The 17458-nt window shown below is 42.5% G+C and overlaps 1 protein-coding gene across 1 annotated transcript in view; it reads left to right on the top strand.

Moving 5' to 3' along the window:
• Window positions 1-17458, top strand: part of LOC126184945 (organic cation transporter protein-like) — a 382199-nt gene that overhangs the window by 228287 nt on the left and 136454 nt on the right. Inside the window, exons 3-4 of the mRNA XM_049927619.1 lie at window positions 6225-6328; window positions 14059-14213. Of these exons, the coding sequence (XP_049783576.1) occupies window positions 6225-6328; window positions 14059-14213 (259 nt within the window). The remainder of the gene's footprint in view (window positions 1-6224; window positions 6329-14058; window positions 14214-17458) is intronic.

A 17458-nucleotide genomic window follows, 5' to 3' on the forward strand; every position in this document is an offset into this window, starting at 1 on the left:
GTTGACGGACTTTGAGCGAGGGCGTATAGTGGGCATGCGGGAGGCCGGGTGGACGTACCGCCGAATTGCTCAACACGTGGGGCGTGAGGTCTCCACAGTACATCGATGTTGTCGCCAGTGGTCGGCGGAAGGTGCACGTGCCCGTCGACCTGGGACAGGACCGCAGCGACGCACGGATGCACGCCAAGACCGTAGGATCCTACGCAGTGCCGTAGGGGACCGCACCGCCACTTCCCAGCAAATTAGGGACACTGTTGCTCCTGGGGTATCGGCGAGGACCATTCGCAACCGTCTCCATGAAGCTGGGCTACGGTCCCGCACACCGTTAGGCCGTCTTCCGCTCACGCCCCAACATCGTGCAGCCCGCCTCCAGTGGTGTCGCGACAGGCGTGAATGGAGGGACGAATGGAGACGTGTCGTCTTCAGCGATGAGAGTCGCTTCTGCCTTGGTGCCAATGATGGTCGTATGCGTGTTTGGCGCCGTGCAGATGAGCGCCACAATCAGGACTGCATACGACCGAGGCACACAGGGCCAACACCCGGCATCATGGTGTGGGGAGCGATCTCCTACACTGGCCGTACACCACTGGTGATCGTCGAGGGGACACTGAATAGTGCACGGTACATCCAAACCGTCATCGAGTCCATCGTTATACCATTCCTAGACCGGCAAGGAAACTTGCTGTTCCAACAGGACAATGCACGTCCGCATGTATCCCGTGCCACCCAACGTGCTCTAGAAGGTGTAAGTCAACTACCCTGGCCAGCAAGATCTCCGGATCTGTCCCCCATTGAGCATGTTTGGGACTGGATGAAGTGTCGTCTCACGCGGTCTGCACGTCCAGCACGAACGCTGGTCCAACTGAGGCGCCAGGTGGAAATGGCATGGCAAGCCGTTCCACAGGACTACATCCAGCATCTCTACGATCGTCTCCATGGGAGAATAGCAGCCTGCATTGCTGCGAAAGGTGGATATACACTGTACTAGTGCCGACATTGTGCATGCTCTGTTGCCTGTGTCTATGTGCCTGTGGTTCTGTCAGTGTGATCATGTGATGTATCTGACCCCAGGAATGTGTCAATAAAGTTTCCCTTTCCTGGGACAATGAATTCACGGTGTTCTTATTTCAATTTCCAGGAGTGTATATGCAGGATGCAGAAGTGGTGACTATGTATGGCGCAGGATATGAATTGCGTGTTTACTACGTCGATATGCCGGCCGGTGTGGCCGAGCGGTTCTACGTGCTACAGTCTGGAACCGCGCGACCACTACGGTCGCAGGTTCGATACTGCCTCGAGCATGGGTGTGTGTGATGTCCTTATTTTTAAGCAGTTCTAAGTTCTAGGGGACTGATGAACACATAAGTTAAGTACCATAGTGCTCAGATTCATTTCAACTACGTCGATACGGTATGTGGTGGTATACAGCCGGGTTGGAGATCGGTTTCATGCTGAAATATCGGCTCTTTCGTCGTCAGTGGCAGAACAGAGTAATTGAGGAAGTGTCTTCCCATATTTGACGATCTGTAAACCACTTTTGCAAGGTTTAACTGTCAGTGCAATATGGCGATCTGTACAGAATAGTTTCGCCGCTGAAAGCCTTGTCAGCAGTAAAAGAAAGACAGGCAGTGCTCCCACACCGGCTGGTAAATTCAGTAAGAGTCAATCAGTATGCTCCATTCATGCACAAGACATCATTTGTGCTGGGACGTAGGAGCCTCTACGGACTGGATCTAGCAAGATGGGGCACGGTATCTACGGTGGGATCCGCTATTGTAGCATTGGGACATATCCAGCAGCTGTAGGACACCGGAAATTCCAGCATTTTTCTCTTCTACAGGACAGTGCTTCGAATTGTGTTTGTATAACTGTTCTGATTTTCCCGTCTGTGCTTAGACAATGCTCTTTTTCCAAACAACATGAATGCTTTTGTTATTTATTAACAATGTTTTCTCGAGCGTGCACATACATGATGAAGGCTTTTAGCGTTGAGAACGAGTACAATTTCTGAGACGTGTGTTGAAAGCAGGACGTCGCGGTTTCCAGGAAGGGTAGCACAGGATGCCTCATTAGGACCATCAGGATGAATACATTCGTTGTTATTCTTTTAGGGCGAGAATTTCAATGCCGACAAGCTGAGACACCACAAAAGCTCCTACAACAGCAACAAAAGCGACTGTTAATTATTTCTGCAACACTTCACGATTTCTGAGAGGTAGACTTGGCTCTTATTTACATAGACATGTGACGTCAGTATAACACTGACAACCTTTTATCTACACTTACAATGGTGAGTCGATCAGCAATTAGATCTTTGCTGGGCCGCAGATAGAAAGGCGTTGTGCCAGGAACGGTAAACACGTGAATGTGGCCCAAAAGCGTCTCGCATATGGGACCGACATGAGCATGCCACCAAGCATACATACCTTGGAACTCTGTAGGGAACAGTTCGCTGATATGTTGCTGTTGATGATGGTTCGAAAGTGTTTTTATGTGCAGTGGGTGTTTGTGCACTGCATCATTTTTGGCTGTTTAAGCATTGTAAGCGTGTTTGCATAGCGTTACACATGCATTATGTTCTGAAAATTTATGAATTGTTTTCATGTCTGTTGCATTATTTTGTGAACATATCTGTGTGTTGTGCAATGCATTATTTCAACAGTTTATAATTAGTAAGCGTGTTTGCAGAGCATTATCCATGCATTATTTTGACAATTTACTAGTTGTTTGCACGTCTGTATATCAGTATACTGCATTATTTCGGTGATTTACAAGTAGTTCGTAGGTATGTAGGCTGTGTGTTGTGACCCCAAGCATGTCAGAGCAAGTGTTTTGTATCAGTGTAATAAATAAACTACATGAAATTTACCCCTAAATAAATCGTTCCAAAATAAATAAAGTGCACTGCTTCCTCTGTCCAGCAACTGGACACCCCCCCCCCCTCCCCTACAGACCGCCATGGGACGACAGTGCCCTCTGGTGGCAGTACTGTGTACTAGGTCAGTTGGATTCAAGACCTGATGGTGAACACACTGGCTGGAGCTACTGCCTATGGCAAATCAAATTGTTTAAATAAAGACTGCATGCAAAATAAAGACTTACTTCCATCCTATCCATCAGCCCAGCCCAGGCTGAGTCCTTTTCCCACCAATTTCAAGGAAGAGGTGATGGTCGGATGACTTACGTTAGTGGAGGTAGCCCAAGTGAGCTATTTTCTCGCCAAAATTTCAACTTCCTGCCATGACATCATTGCAACATTGCCATATCTCCCACCGCCATCTTGGATCCGCCATCTTCAACAAATCTGGCAACAATGCAGAGAGGGTTGTACTATTAAGTCAGGCATATTTGACTGCTCACCAGCACAATGATATGTGTATATACATTTGCTCTCTCTTAGCACTATTTGCAATTCGATGTGATATTTGTATCTACACAACTAAAAGACATTTTTTACACTCCTGGAGGACTATAAATAACATTTTGTTATTCTGTCAAATTAAGTATATCAGTGTCAGCTGCACAAGATGATAATTGTATATTTTTTATTGACTACATTGTACTTACGTAATCTTTCGCTGATATTTATGTATTCTATTATTTTTTTAAAACATCTGATGCTATTATTCTCAAATTATTATGTAAGAATTTTGCGTTTGCTGCTTGCCAACATGTTAGGCAAGAATCACTCCACAAAATTCTTAAGTGAGGGTGGGGATTATGGAAGATGGACATCTGTGATTCTGCTGTGTGCATACATAAACTCTGGTCTGAGGTCTTACTGTCGCGTGTAGTGGAGAGCGAGCAGTTGATGAGGGGAGTCGGAAGTGGTCGGACACAGTGTGCATTGGAGAGAAGCCGCGCAACATGAGAGGTCGCAGACTGCCGGGATCGTGCTAGTAGTGTCGAAAGAGACTTAGGTATTCTACATCTACATCCACACTCCGCAAGCCACCTGACGGTGTGTGGCGGAGAGTACCTTGAGTACCTCTATCAGTTCTCCTTTCTATTCCAGTCTCATATTGTTCGTGGAAAGAAGGATTGTCGGTATGCCTCTGTATGGGCTCTAATCTCTCTGATTTTATCCTCATGGTCTCTTCGCGAGATATACACTCCTGGAAATTGAAATAAGAACACCGTGAATTCATTGTCCCAGGAAGGGGAAACTTTATTGACACATTCCTGGGGTCAGATACATCACATGATCACACTGACAGAACCACAGGCACATAGACACAGGCAACAGAGCATGCACAATGTCGGCACTAGTACAGTGTATATCCACCTTTCGCAGCAATGCAGGCTGCTATTCTCCCATGGAGACGATCGTAGAGATGCTGGATGTAGTCCTGTGGAACGGCTTGCCATGCCATTTCCACCTGGCGCCTCAGTTGGACCAGCGTTCGTGCTGGACGTGCAGACCGCGTGAGACGACGCTTCATCCAGTCCCAAACATGCTCAATGGGGGACAGATCCGGAGATCTTGCTGGCCAGGGTAGTTGACTTACACCTTCTAGAGCACGTTGGGTGGCACGGGATACATGCGGACGTGCATTGTCCTGTTGGAACAGCAAGTTCCCTTGCCGGTCTAGGAATGGTAGAACGATGGGTTCGATGACGGTTTGGATGTACCGTGCACTATTCAGTGTCCCCTCGACGATCACCAGTGGTGTACGGCCAGTGTAGGAGATCGCTCCCCACACCATGATGCCGGGTGTTGGCCCGGTGTGCCTCAGTCGTATGCAGTCCTGATTGTGGCGCTCACCTGCACGGCGCCAAACACGCATACGACTATCATTGGCACCAAGGCAGAAGCGACTCTCATCGCTGAAGACGACACGTCTCCATTCGTCCCTCCATTCACGCCTGTCGCGACACCACTGGAGGCGGGCTGCACGATGTTGGGGCGTGAGCGGAAGACGGCCTAACAGTGTGCGGGACCGTAGCCCAGCTTCATGGAGACGGTTGCGAATGGTCCTCGCCGATACCCCAGGAGCAACAGTGTCCCTAATTTGCTGGGAAGTGGCGGTGCGGTCCCCTACGGCACTGCGTAGGATCCTACGGTCTTGGCGTGCATCCGTGCGTCGCTGCGGTCCGGTCCCAGGTCGACGGGCACGTGCACCTTCCGCCGACCACTGGCGACAACATCGATGTACTGTGGAGACCTCACGCCCCACGTGTTGAGCAATTCGGCGGTACGTCCAGCCGGCCTCCCGCATGCCCAGTATACGCCCTCGCTCAAAGTCCGTCAACTGCACATACGGTTCACGTCCACGCTGTCGCGGCATGCTACCAGTGTTAAAGACTGCGATGGAGCTCCGTATGCCACGGCAAACTGGCTGACACTGACGGCGGCGGTGCACAAATGCTGCGCAGCTAGCGCCATTCTACGGCCAACACCGCGGTTCCTGGTGTGTCCGCTGTGCCGTGCGTGTGATCATTGCTTGTACAGCCCTCTCGCAGTGTCCGGAGCAAGTATGGTGGGTCTGACACACCGGTGTCAATGTGTTTTTTTTCCATTTCCAGGAGTGTACGTAGGAAGGAGCAATATACTGCTTGACTCCTCGGTGAAGGTATGTTCTCGAAACTTCAACATAAGCCCATACCGAGCTACTGAGCGTCTCTCCTGCAGAGTCTTAATTTGGAGTTTATCTATCATCTCCGTAACGCTTTCGCGATTACTAAATGATCCTGTAGTGAAGCGCGCTGTTCTCCGTTGGATTTTCTTTATCTCTTCTATCAACCCTATCTGGTACGGATCCCACACTGTTGAAGAGTATTCATGCAGTGGGCGAACAAGTGTACTGGAGGATTTTCGGTAATTTGCCTTTTCGCTGCACGTAGTCATTGGTTGCTTGTGCATTGGAGGGATTTTGTGATATTTTGTATATACAAACATTGAGGTTAATATTCGTATCTTTGTTGTGGACAGAAACGTGTTTATTCAGTATAGACATTGTGGAATAATTAAGTCTGTGTTAATTTTGTCAGTCTTTAAATAATATATTGCAAATATAATTGACTATAGACTGTATTGGTTTGTTTCATTCTTTTTACACTGTTTAAGGCTAGTTGACCGAACCCCTCCCGATCATTCAGTTCCTGTATATAAAAATGTGGCAGTAATGGTTGCAATTAGTCCCTGCTTGCATTTCAGACCAAACCACTGAGTTGTTATTTGTGTTTCACGTGACGCTATTTTTTTATTATTATTGTTTTTGCAGTGGGACCTCGTCTGCGACAGAGAGCAGCTGGCCAACGTTGCACAGACGGTATTCATGTTCGGCATTCTTATCGGCAATGTGCTCTTCGGCATGCTGGCTGACAGGTACCGTGGCTCTCCGATTCTCAGAGTACCATTTTATGCGTAATTTATTTAATATATCAGGGAGGTTTTAGACCATGGAGAAGCTGTGCAGAGCAGATAATTAGTTTTAAATTGATTATGGCATACTACAAGAAACGGAACAAACCTTTGGCAATAACATTTGTAGATTTTAAGAAGGCATATGACTGTCTCCGCAGACCTTCAGTATTAAAAATTTTAAGAAATCTAGGACTCCATCCAAAACTAATTAAAACAATACAACTCACTCTAACCAACACCAAATCAAAAGTGAAGTGTAGAGGACAAATTTCGGAACCATCTCTCATAAACCCCCCATGAACCATGGACCTTGCCGCTGGTGGGGAGGCTTGCGTGCCTCAGCGATACAGATGGCCGTACCGTAGGTGCAACCACAACGGAGGGGTATCTGTTGAGAGGCCAGACAAACATGTGGTTCCTGAAGAGGGGCAGCAGCCTTTTCAGTAGTTGCAGGGGCAACAGTCTGGATGATTGACTGATCTGGCCTTGTAACATTAACCAAAACGGCCTTGCTGTGCTGGTACTGCGAACGGCTGAAAGCAAGGGGAAACTACAGCCGTAATTTTTCCCGAGGACATGCAGCTCTACTGTATGATTAAATGATGATGGCGTCCTCTTGGGTAAAATATTCCGGAGGTAAAATAGTCCCCCATTCGGATCTCCGGGCGGGGACTACTCAGGAGGACGTCGTTATCAGGAGAAAGAAAACTGGCGTTCTACGGATCGGAGCGTGGAATGTCAGATCCCTTAATCGGGCAGGTAGGTTAGAAAATTTAAAAAGGGAAATGGGTAGGTTAAAGTTAGATATAGTGGAAATTAGTGAAGTTCGGTGGCAGGAGGAACAAGACTTTTGGTCAGGTGATTACAGGGTTATAAATACAAAATCAAATAGGGGTAATGCAGGAGTAGGTTTAATAATGAATAAAAAAATAGGAGTGCGGGTTAGCTACTACAAACAGCATAGTGAACGCATTATTGTGGCCAAGATAGACACAAAGCCCATGCCTACTACAGTAGTACAAGTTTATATGCCAACTACCTCTGCAGATGATGAAGAAATAGATGAAATGTATGACGAGATAAAAGAAATTATTCAGGTAGTGAAAGGAGATGAAAATTTAATAGTCATGGGTGACTGGAATTCGTCAGTAGGAAAAGGGAGAGAAGGAAACATAGTAGGTGAATATGGATTGGGGGGAAGGAATGAAAGAGGAAGCCGCCTTGTAGAATTTTGCACAGAGCATAACTTAATCATAGCCAACACTTGGTTCAAGAATCATAAAAGAAGGTTGTATACCTGGAAGAATCCTGGAGATACTAAAAGGTATCAGATAGATTATATAATGGTAAGACAGAGATTTAGGAACCAGGTTTTAAATTGTAAGACATTTCCTGGGGCAGATGTGGATTCTGACCACAATCTATTGGTTATGAACTGCAGATTGAAACTGAAGAAACTGCAAAAAGGTGGGAATTTAAGGAGATGGGACCTGGATAAACTGAAAGAACCAGAGGTTGTAGAGAGTTTCAGGGAGCGCATAAGGGAACAATTGACAGGAATGGGGGAAAGAAATACAGTAGAAGAAGAATGGGTAGCTCTGAGGGATGAAGTAGTGAAGGCAGCAGAGGATCAAGTAGGTAAAAAGACGAGGGCTAATAGAAATCCTTGGGTAACAGAAGAAATATTGAATTTAATTGATGAAAGGAGAAAATACAAAAATGCAGTAAATGAAGCAGGTAAAAAGGAATACAAACGTCTCAAAAATAATATCGACAGGAAGTGCAAAATGGCTAAGCAGGAATGGCTAGAGGACAAATGTAAGGATGTAGAGGCTTGTCTCACTAGGGGTAAGATAGATACTGCCTACAGGAAAATTAAAGAGACCTTTGGAGAGAAGAGAACCACTTGTATGAATATCAAGAGCTCAGATGGCAACCCAGTTCTAAGCAAAGAAGGGAAGGCAGAAAGGTGGAAGGAGTATATAGAGGGTTTATACAAGGGCGATGTACTTGAGGACAATACTATGGAAATGGAAGAGGATGTAGATGAAGACGAAATGGGAGATAAGATACTGCGTGAAGAGTTTGACAGAGCACTGAAAGACCTGAGTTGAAACAAGGCCCCGGGAGTAGACAACATTCCATTTGAACTACTGATGGCCTCGGGAGAGCCAGTCATGACAAAACTCTACCATCTGGTGAGCACGATGTATGAGACAGGCGAAATACCCTCAGACTTCAAGAAGAATATAATAATTCCAATCCCAAAGAAAGCAGGTGTTGACAGATGTGAAAATTACCGAACTATCAGTTTAATAAGTCACAGCTGCAAAATACTAACGCGAATTCTTTACAGACGAATGGAAAAACTGGTAGAAGCCGACCTCGGGGAAGATCAGTTTGGATTCCGTAGAAATGTTGGAACACGTGAGGCAATACTGACCTTACGACTTATTTTAGAAGAAAGATTAAGAAAAGGCAAACCTACGTTTCTAGCATTTGTAGACTTAGAGAAAGCTTTTGACAATGTTGACTGGAATACTCTCTTTCAAATTCTGAAGGTGGCAGGGGTAAAATACAGGGAGCGAAAGGCTATTTACAGTTTGTACAGAAACCAGATGGCAGTTATAAGAGTCGAGGGGCATGAGAGGGAAGCAGCGGTTGGGAAGGGAGTGAGACAGGGTTGCAGCCTCTCCCCAATGTTATTCAATCTGTATATTGAGCAAGCAGTAAAGGAAACAAAAGAAAAATTCGGAGTAGGTATTAAAATTCATGGAGAAGAAGTAAAAACTCTGAGGTTCGCCGATGACATTGTAATTCTGTCAGAGACAGCAAAGGACTTGGAAGAGCAGTTGAACGGAATGGACAGTGTCTTGAAAGAAGGATATAAGATGAACATCAACAAAAGCAAAACGAGGATAATGGAATGTAGTCAAATTAAGTCGGGTGATGCTGAGGGAATTAGATTAGGAAATGAGACACTTAAAGTAGTAAAGGAATTTTGCTATTTAGGGAGTAAAATAACCGATGATGGTCGAAGTAGAGAGGATATAAAATGTAGACTGGCAATGGCAAGGAAAGAGTTTCTCAAGAAGAGGAATTTGTTAACATCGAGCATAGATTTAAGTGTCAGGAAGTCGTTTCTGAAAGTATTTGTATGGAGTGTAGCTATGTATGGAAGTGAAACATGGACGATAACTAGTTTGGACAAGAAGAGAATAGAAGCTTTCGAAATGTGGTGCTACAGAAGAATGCTGAAGATAAGGTGGGTAGATCACGTAACTAATGAGGAGGTATTGAATAGGATTGGGGAGAAGAGAAGTTTGTGGCACAACTTGACTAGAAGAAGGGATCGGTTGGTAGGACATGTTTTGAGGCATCAAGGGATCACAAATTTAGCATTGGAGGGCAGTGTGGAGGGTAAAAATCGTAGAGGGAGACCAAGAGATGAATACACTAAGCAGATTCAGAAGGATGTAGGTTGCAGTAGATACTGGGAGATGAAGAAACTTGCACAGGATAGAGTAGCATGGAGAGCTGCATCAAACCAGTCTCAGGACTGAAGACCACAACAACAACAACTCTCATAAAAACAGGCCTAAGATAAGGTGACTGCCTATCACCATTACTGTTCAACTGTGCACTGGAATACATAATGAGAGAATGGTACAAGGACAATCCAAAGATGATAAGAATTGGAAGTGCAAAAGATGATATTAGCTTAAAGTGCTTGGGATTCGCTGATGATCTTGCTCTCCTAGCCAACACCGTTCAAGAATCCAGGCAACAAGTGAAATTACTACAAGAAATAGCAGAGAAAGTAGGCCTTAGAATATCATTTGAAAAAACGGAGATTATGCTAACTGATACACCACTTGCAAACAAAACTACAATAGGAGAACAGGAAATCAAAATTGTTGATTAATTTAAATATTTAGTCGAAATAATAACATACAATCTAAATGAGAAGCCATCATGACAGAATAGAATTAAAAAAAACTGAACTACGCACACTACATTACCAAAACTACATACAACAAAAAAAGCCTATCTATAGACGCAAAATTAAAATAGTATAAAACAGTTACACAACCAGAAATAACGTATGCAGCTGAAACTATCTTCAAAACAACTAATACGGCAGAAATTGACAGAATACTAAAAATAGAAAGAAGAAGAATTAGAACATGTATAAATAAACAGTATAAAATAAATGGACATTGGAGAATAGCATCAAATGAAACAGTATATAAGAAAATAGAACCAGTCATGAGCACGATCAGGAAGAAACGCATCTCATTCTTTGGACATATGATGAGAACTCCAGAAAACAGAATTAGTAAAAAAAAGTAATACAAAAATTGTGGAACAGCGAGAGCGACATTAAATGGATCACAGAAATTAAGGAAGATACAAAAGAACTCCAAATTACAGTAGATGACCTAAAAAATGACAGAGAAAACCAGAATACTGCAAGACCCACAAACCAGACTACAAATGAAAATCAATAAAAGGAGTACAGGAAGAGTGGTCTCAGATGAAGAAAGAAAGAAAATATCTGAAAGAACGTAGAAATATTGGGCAGACAGAAGAGCAAAACACCTTTCATAAAAGAATAGACTCTAATAATTATATTACCTAAATATGATATTAAGTTATTGTTGAGCCAAATTGTATCCCTGTGTAACAACTCATTTAAAAATTTGTATTTTTGACTAGAGTGGTCCAATGAAGGCCATAAAATAAATAATAATAATAATCTCCTACGTATAGGAAATTAATTTTTCCAGTGTATAGCCACAACGTCCCATGGAAACGCCGATACAGCGTGTTAGAAAAGAAAGGTCATGTATACCTGCAGGAGGTAGCATAGATCGAAACTAGAAAAGTTCCTATCATGGTACGTCCGGAAGGTAGTTGCTGTTAAGATATGGGCCAATCTGTCCTGCATTGGTCACACACTTCTGTAACGTTTGCACATCGTCCATGGGTAGGGTGCAAAATAACGTTGTAAATGTTCCCATAGCCAGAAATGCAACGAATTCAGATCTGGTGAGCTGAAATACTGTTACTGGTCATTAGATTAGATTTACTTTCCTTCCACAGGTTCCAAGTGGAATGATCGTCATTTTTTAATGAACGCTATATGAGAGAATCATTTTAGAAACACTAACGCACTGAATTTAAAATATGGAAAAAGTTTTTTTATTTATAAGGTAATAAACATGTAATAGAACTACTATAATACTTATTTACAATGAACACATTACAGCACTGAAATGGTGCATATTACTGCACTGAAATTGAGCAGAAGTTATATTGTACTTTATATTGCGGTGAGGTACTGTCACACGATCCGTAGAAAATGGAATGGTGTGCCGTCGTGCATAAATCACAGACATTGTCATTCTTGAAGGTCAACGTCCTCCAATAGCGCTGGTAATTCGTCGAGAAGAAATCTATGATGAACTACTACTTTTAGTCTGGTTGGTAAAGTGTATAGCACCATGAGTCAGTAACCGACAATTGCTGCCCATACATAGATATGGAAACGTTTCTGATGCCTCTCTTCCATGATTGCTCCAGCGTTTGCATCCTCCCACACGTGCATATTGTGGTAATATACTATACCATTTCTTGCAACGGCCTACACCGCCAAGTATTTCATATTACTCGTTACAAGTAAAACTATTCATATCTCATCAGGTATTGATTTCTGGACGTACAGTTATAGGAACTTTTCTTCTAGTTCTGATCACTACTACCTCCTGTAGGAACATGGCAATTGAAAGAACAAGAACAAAAAAACTTTGTATACAAAGTGGACAATGCATAAGCATGAGGAGAACATAATCTACGACTCAACAAGACACAGATTGTAGATATTAAAGGTGATATCGACAAACCAAGAATTATTAAGAAACACTTTTAGAAATAATAGCTTTGGCAAATGTACATTTTCTAGTGATGGGAAGAGGTTGTTATGAATGGCAATGGTATTTGTTAACAAATAATTCGACTGGTAAGATGGAAAGTTTCTTGTCCAACATATGGAGAGTTGTGGGGAAGGTTCTACAAATGTAGTATTGATTTTCAATCAGATAAAAGCACCAGCTGCATTTTTTCTTTTAATTGCCACGACTGATTTCTGCCCCTAAGACCATATTCCAATTGGTATACGTCTATAGTCGAGAGAGTACAAAAACGGGCTGCAATCTCTCTGTCTGCCTAATTACGTACTCTGACAACTATAGACATGAAGCCACTGGAAAATGTTTTTGGGGGCTGAAACCTGCCTTGGTGGAAGCAAAGGAAAAGTATGTGCAACTGATTAGTTTATCTGATTTAGAGAGGAAAAAATCTTACACACACAGTGTCAAATGTAAGGTCATCAGTAGGCAGACATTCGTAGAGTGACAAGAGGAGATGTGACTTGCACACAATCACACTGTATGAGATGGACTTCAAACAGCACTGTCAGATATTTTGAGATTACGAAATTGATTGCATTTTGCTAATCCGACCTGACGTCAGCTGTTTGTGACAGATGAAAATTTGTATGAGACCGGGACTCTAATCCGGATTTTCCTCTTACCGTGAGCAGTCGCTTTAACCACTTCGGCAAGCCGAGGAAGGCTCTGGGACCGACGGAATTTTCTGTATTTCACGGAGTCCACAAGCCTTGTTTCTTCCTGCACAAGAAGAGAAAAATATTCTATCGTCATTTTAACCCGTCGAGTTGACGTCAGTGACGGCTAAAATACCTGTTTTTCCGCAGTGTTTGTATCTTCACATTACACTGTCCCTCAGACGTGCATGTTTGCTCAGTGAGAAGAAATAAAAAAGTGAAGGTTTGCCGATGAGATTGCAGTTCTCTCAGACGTCAGAGGACTTGGAAGATCAGTTAAACGAAATGGATAATGTTCAAAAAATAGATAACAAGATGATGGTCAACGAAGTAAAGCAAGGGCAGTGGAATGTAGTCGAATTAAATAAGGCAATGCTGAGGCAAATAGATTAGGAAATGAGACACTAAAAAGCAGTCGATGAGTTTTGCTACTTGGGTGGCAAAATAACAGATCATGGCTGAAGTGGGGTGGATATGAAATGACAGACTGGCAATAGTAAGAAAAGCAATCCTGAAAAAAGACGAATTTGTCAATATTGTGAATATATTTAAGTGTTAAGAAGTCTCACGGTATTTCTCTGGAGTGCAGCCTTGCATGGAAGTTCTACGTGGACGACGCCAGTGCCGCAGAAGACTGTTGAAGGTTAGATGGGTAAGTCGAACAATTAATAAGGAGATACAGCAGTGAAATGTGGAAAAAAGAAATTTATGGCACAGCTTGGCTAAACGACGGGGTTCGGTTGATACGATACATTCTGAGGCAGAAGCAACCGTCTGTTCCTTCATGGACGGAAGTGTATCTCTGTGTGTGTGGGGGGAAGGGGGCCAAAAAGCGTAGAGGGAAACCAAGGCTTGTCTGCAGTAAGCAGGAACAAATGGATGTAGGTTGCCGTAATTTTACAGAGATGAAGAGGATTGCACAGGATACATTAGCGTGACTAAAAACAACATAATCTTCACCTGATCCAAAACACTATGATTCTGTTAAAGTAGTTTCCGACATACATGTGACTGCCTCCATTTTGTAAAAACGGCATTAATTGGCTCGATTTCTTTTTTTCAGATTTGGAAGGAAAAAGCCACTGGTGTTTGGAGTAATAATGCAGCTGTTAACGGGAACAGCTGTGGCTTTCGTGCCGTGGTACCCAGTTTTCCTCGCTGTGCGATTTCTTCTTGCAATAGTAACTGGAGGAACGATGATAACTAGTTTTGTCTTATGTAAGTGTTCTTTATTTGTATATCTTCATCCAATAGACTAATCAGATAAAGACACCAGATTTTTCGTTTTTAGCGCAGTACATTATTCGTTTTCATTTCCTTAAGACGTTGACCAACCAAATGTTTAGTTGAGTCACTGTTTGCCTTTGCTCCTTAAACACCTTTGTTTGTTACCTTGTGCATGATAGACAATATAGTAATATACGATTTGCATGGTACTCGGCGAATGATTTCCACCTGCCTGTAGAGTGCTGGAGGTTAGCTCACGTAAGTTCCTACGACGGAGGTCCGTGTAACAGAGGAAAGTGTAAATCACACACTGTCCTTGTATCGACGACGAGGTCGAATCAAACATTTCAATGACCATAATTACTTTGTGTGACTTTTCGAGCTTTTCCGACGAATATGTTGCAAATACAATTCTCGGGTTTGCCGCCGAATAATACTATGCAAATCCCATACTGTTAGACATCCTCAGGTGGCCGGCCGGAGCTAAATACAAGGAATACTGTAAAATATTAAAAAAAGTAATTCAGACATCTAAACAAATGCACTACGAGAAGAAGATAGCAATGTCAGGGAACAAAATGAAAACAATATGGGATATAGTGAAAGAGGAGACTGGTAGAACCAGAAAGGAACAGGAGCAAATAGCACTAAGGGTAGATGACACATTAGTAACCGATGGGCATAGTGTGGCAAATCTATTTAACAAGTACTTTATATCCGTTACTGATAGAATGGGATTGTCAGGATCAGTAAATAATGCCCTTGAATATCTGAAACTAGCCTTTACAAATAGCTTCAGGTACATGAATATGTCACTCACTTCATCAAAAGAAATAACTTCCATAATAAAATCTTTAAAAACAAAGCATTCTAGTGGTTATGATGAAATATCAAAAAAGTGAATTAAGGCATGTTCTTGTGAGTTTAGTACAATTCTAAGTTACTTGTGTAACCAGTCAATTATAACTGGGACATTTCCTGACTGGCTGAAATATGCAGATGTTAAGCCTCTATTCAAGAAAGGGGATAAAGAGACGCCATCAAACTACAGACCGATTTCACTTTTGCCAGCATTCTCAAAAAATTTAGAAAAAGTAATGTACAGGCAGCTTCTCAACCATCTGACCACAAATAACATATTATCAAGAACACAGTTTGGGTTTCTGAAGGGTTCTGATATCGAAAAGGCTATTTACCCCTACAGTGAAAGTGTACTTAACTCATTAAATAACAAGTTACAAGCAGCAGGTATTTTCTGTGATTTGTCAAAAGCATTCGAGTGTGTAAACCACAACATCATTTTAAATAAATTAGAATTATATGGTGTCACGGGCAGTGCTGCAAAATGGTTCAAGTCATACCTGGCTAACAGGAAACAAAGGGTGTCAGTGCAAGGGACTAGTGAATTAAGTCATCAGTCATCATCAGAATGGGAAGAAATTACATGTGGTGTCCCACAAGGATCCATCTTAGGGCCATTACTTTTTCTTATGTACATTAATGATCTCTCATCAGTTACACTGCCAGAAGCAGAGTTCGTTTTGTTTGCAGATGACACAAGTATTGCAATAAATAGTATGTCGAGTGTAGTTCTAGAAAGATCTGCTAATGATATTTTCATGGATATTAATAAATGGTTTAAAGCCAACTCACTGACATTAAACTTCGAAAAGACTCACTATATGCAATTCAGAACCTGTAAGTTGTCTCCACTCAGCATATACATAAAGTACGAAGAAGAGCAGATAGAAGAGGTTGACAGTCTTAAATTCCTGGGATTACAACTTGATAATAAATTCAGTTGGGAGGAGCACACCACAGAACTGCAGAAACGCCTTAACAAATCTGTATTTGCAATTCGAGTGTTAGCAGACATAGGAGACATAAAAGTGAAAAAGCTTGCATACTTTGCCTACTTTCATTCCATAATGTCATATGGTATAATATTTTGGCGTAACTCTTCAAGTCAAACAAAAGTTTTCAGAGTCCAAAAGCGTGTAATACGTATTATTTGTGGAGTAAACTCACGGACGTCTTGTAGAAACCTCTTCAACGAACTGGGTATACTAACTACTGCCTCTCAGTATATTTACTTCTTAATGAAATTTGTCCTAAATAATATATCTCTTTTTCCAACAAACAGCTCAGTTCATACATACAATACCAGGAACAAAAATGATCTGCACAAGAACTTAAAAGCACTTAGTTTAGTTCAAAAAGGGGTCCACTACTCAGGAACACTCATCTTCAATAATTTGCCAGCAAACATAATAAATTTAGTTACAAATAAAGATCAGTTTAAAAGGAGCCTGAAAGACTTACTAGTGGCCAGCTCCTTCTACTCCATTGACGAATTTTTTAATAGAAACAAATGGCGTATTGTATATATTCATACTAATAGTATTGTTATTTCAGCTTTAAAAAACATTACGTGGTCCACATCCACGAGGATCTCCTCAACACGGATCTATGGAACGAAAAACTAATCTAATCTAATCTAATCTAGGCACTTCAGTCTGGAGCCGCGCGACCGCTACGGTCGCAGGTTCGAATCCTACCTCGGGCATGGATGTGTGCGATGTCCTTAGGTTAGTTAGGTTTAAGTAGTTCTTAGTTCCAGGGGACTGATGAATGTGTGTGAAATCTTACGGTACTTAACTGCTAAGGTCATCAGTCCCTAAGCTTACACACTACTTAACCTAAATTATCCTAAGGACAAACACACACCCATGCCCGAGGGAGGACTCGAACCTCCGCCGGGACTGATGACCTCAGATGTTAAGTCCCATAGTGCTCAGAGCCATTGGAACCATCCTAAGGTAGTGACAGCTGCTGCTGTCACCTATTCAAGACTGGACTGGTGAATTATGATCAGTCGCGTCTTGTAGCAGTTGCAACAGCCGCTACCAGCACCTGAAGATGGCTAACAGTAGTATCGATGAAAACCTTGGGACATCATCATCCGTTGGCAAACCGGCGAAGTATATTTGCCAAATTACCCTGTTTTATCTCTGCAAAAGGCCACTTTTTTTAGCAACACTTTCACAAAACTTGAGTTTAGTAGAACGTGTGTAATGACAGGCAGTGCTTTGTTACTCAGTCAGACGCTACTGAACTTCTGTTCTCACAGATGATAAATTTTCTTCTGCTGTAGGCAACTGCACTGATATTAGTCTCTAATGAATCTATCTTCACACCTCTTTCTGTAGAATTCGAAATAACACGAGAATATTCAT

Source organism: Schistocerca cancellata, chromosome 4, assembly GCF_023864275.1.
Source record: "Schistocerca cancellata isolate TAMUIC-IGC-003103 chromosome 4, iqSchCanc2.1, whole genome shotgun sequence".
Lineage (NCBI taxonomy): Eukaryota > Metazoa > Arthropoda > Insecta > Orthoptera > Acrididae > Schistocerca > Schistocerca cancellata.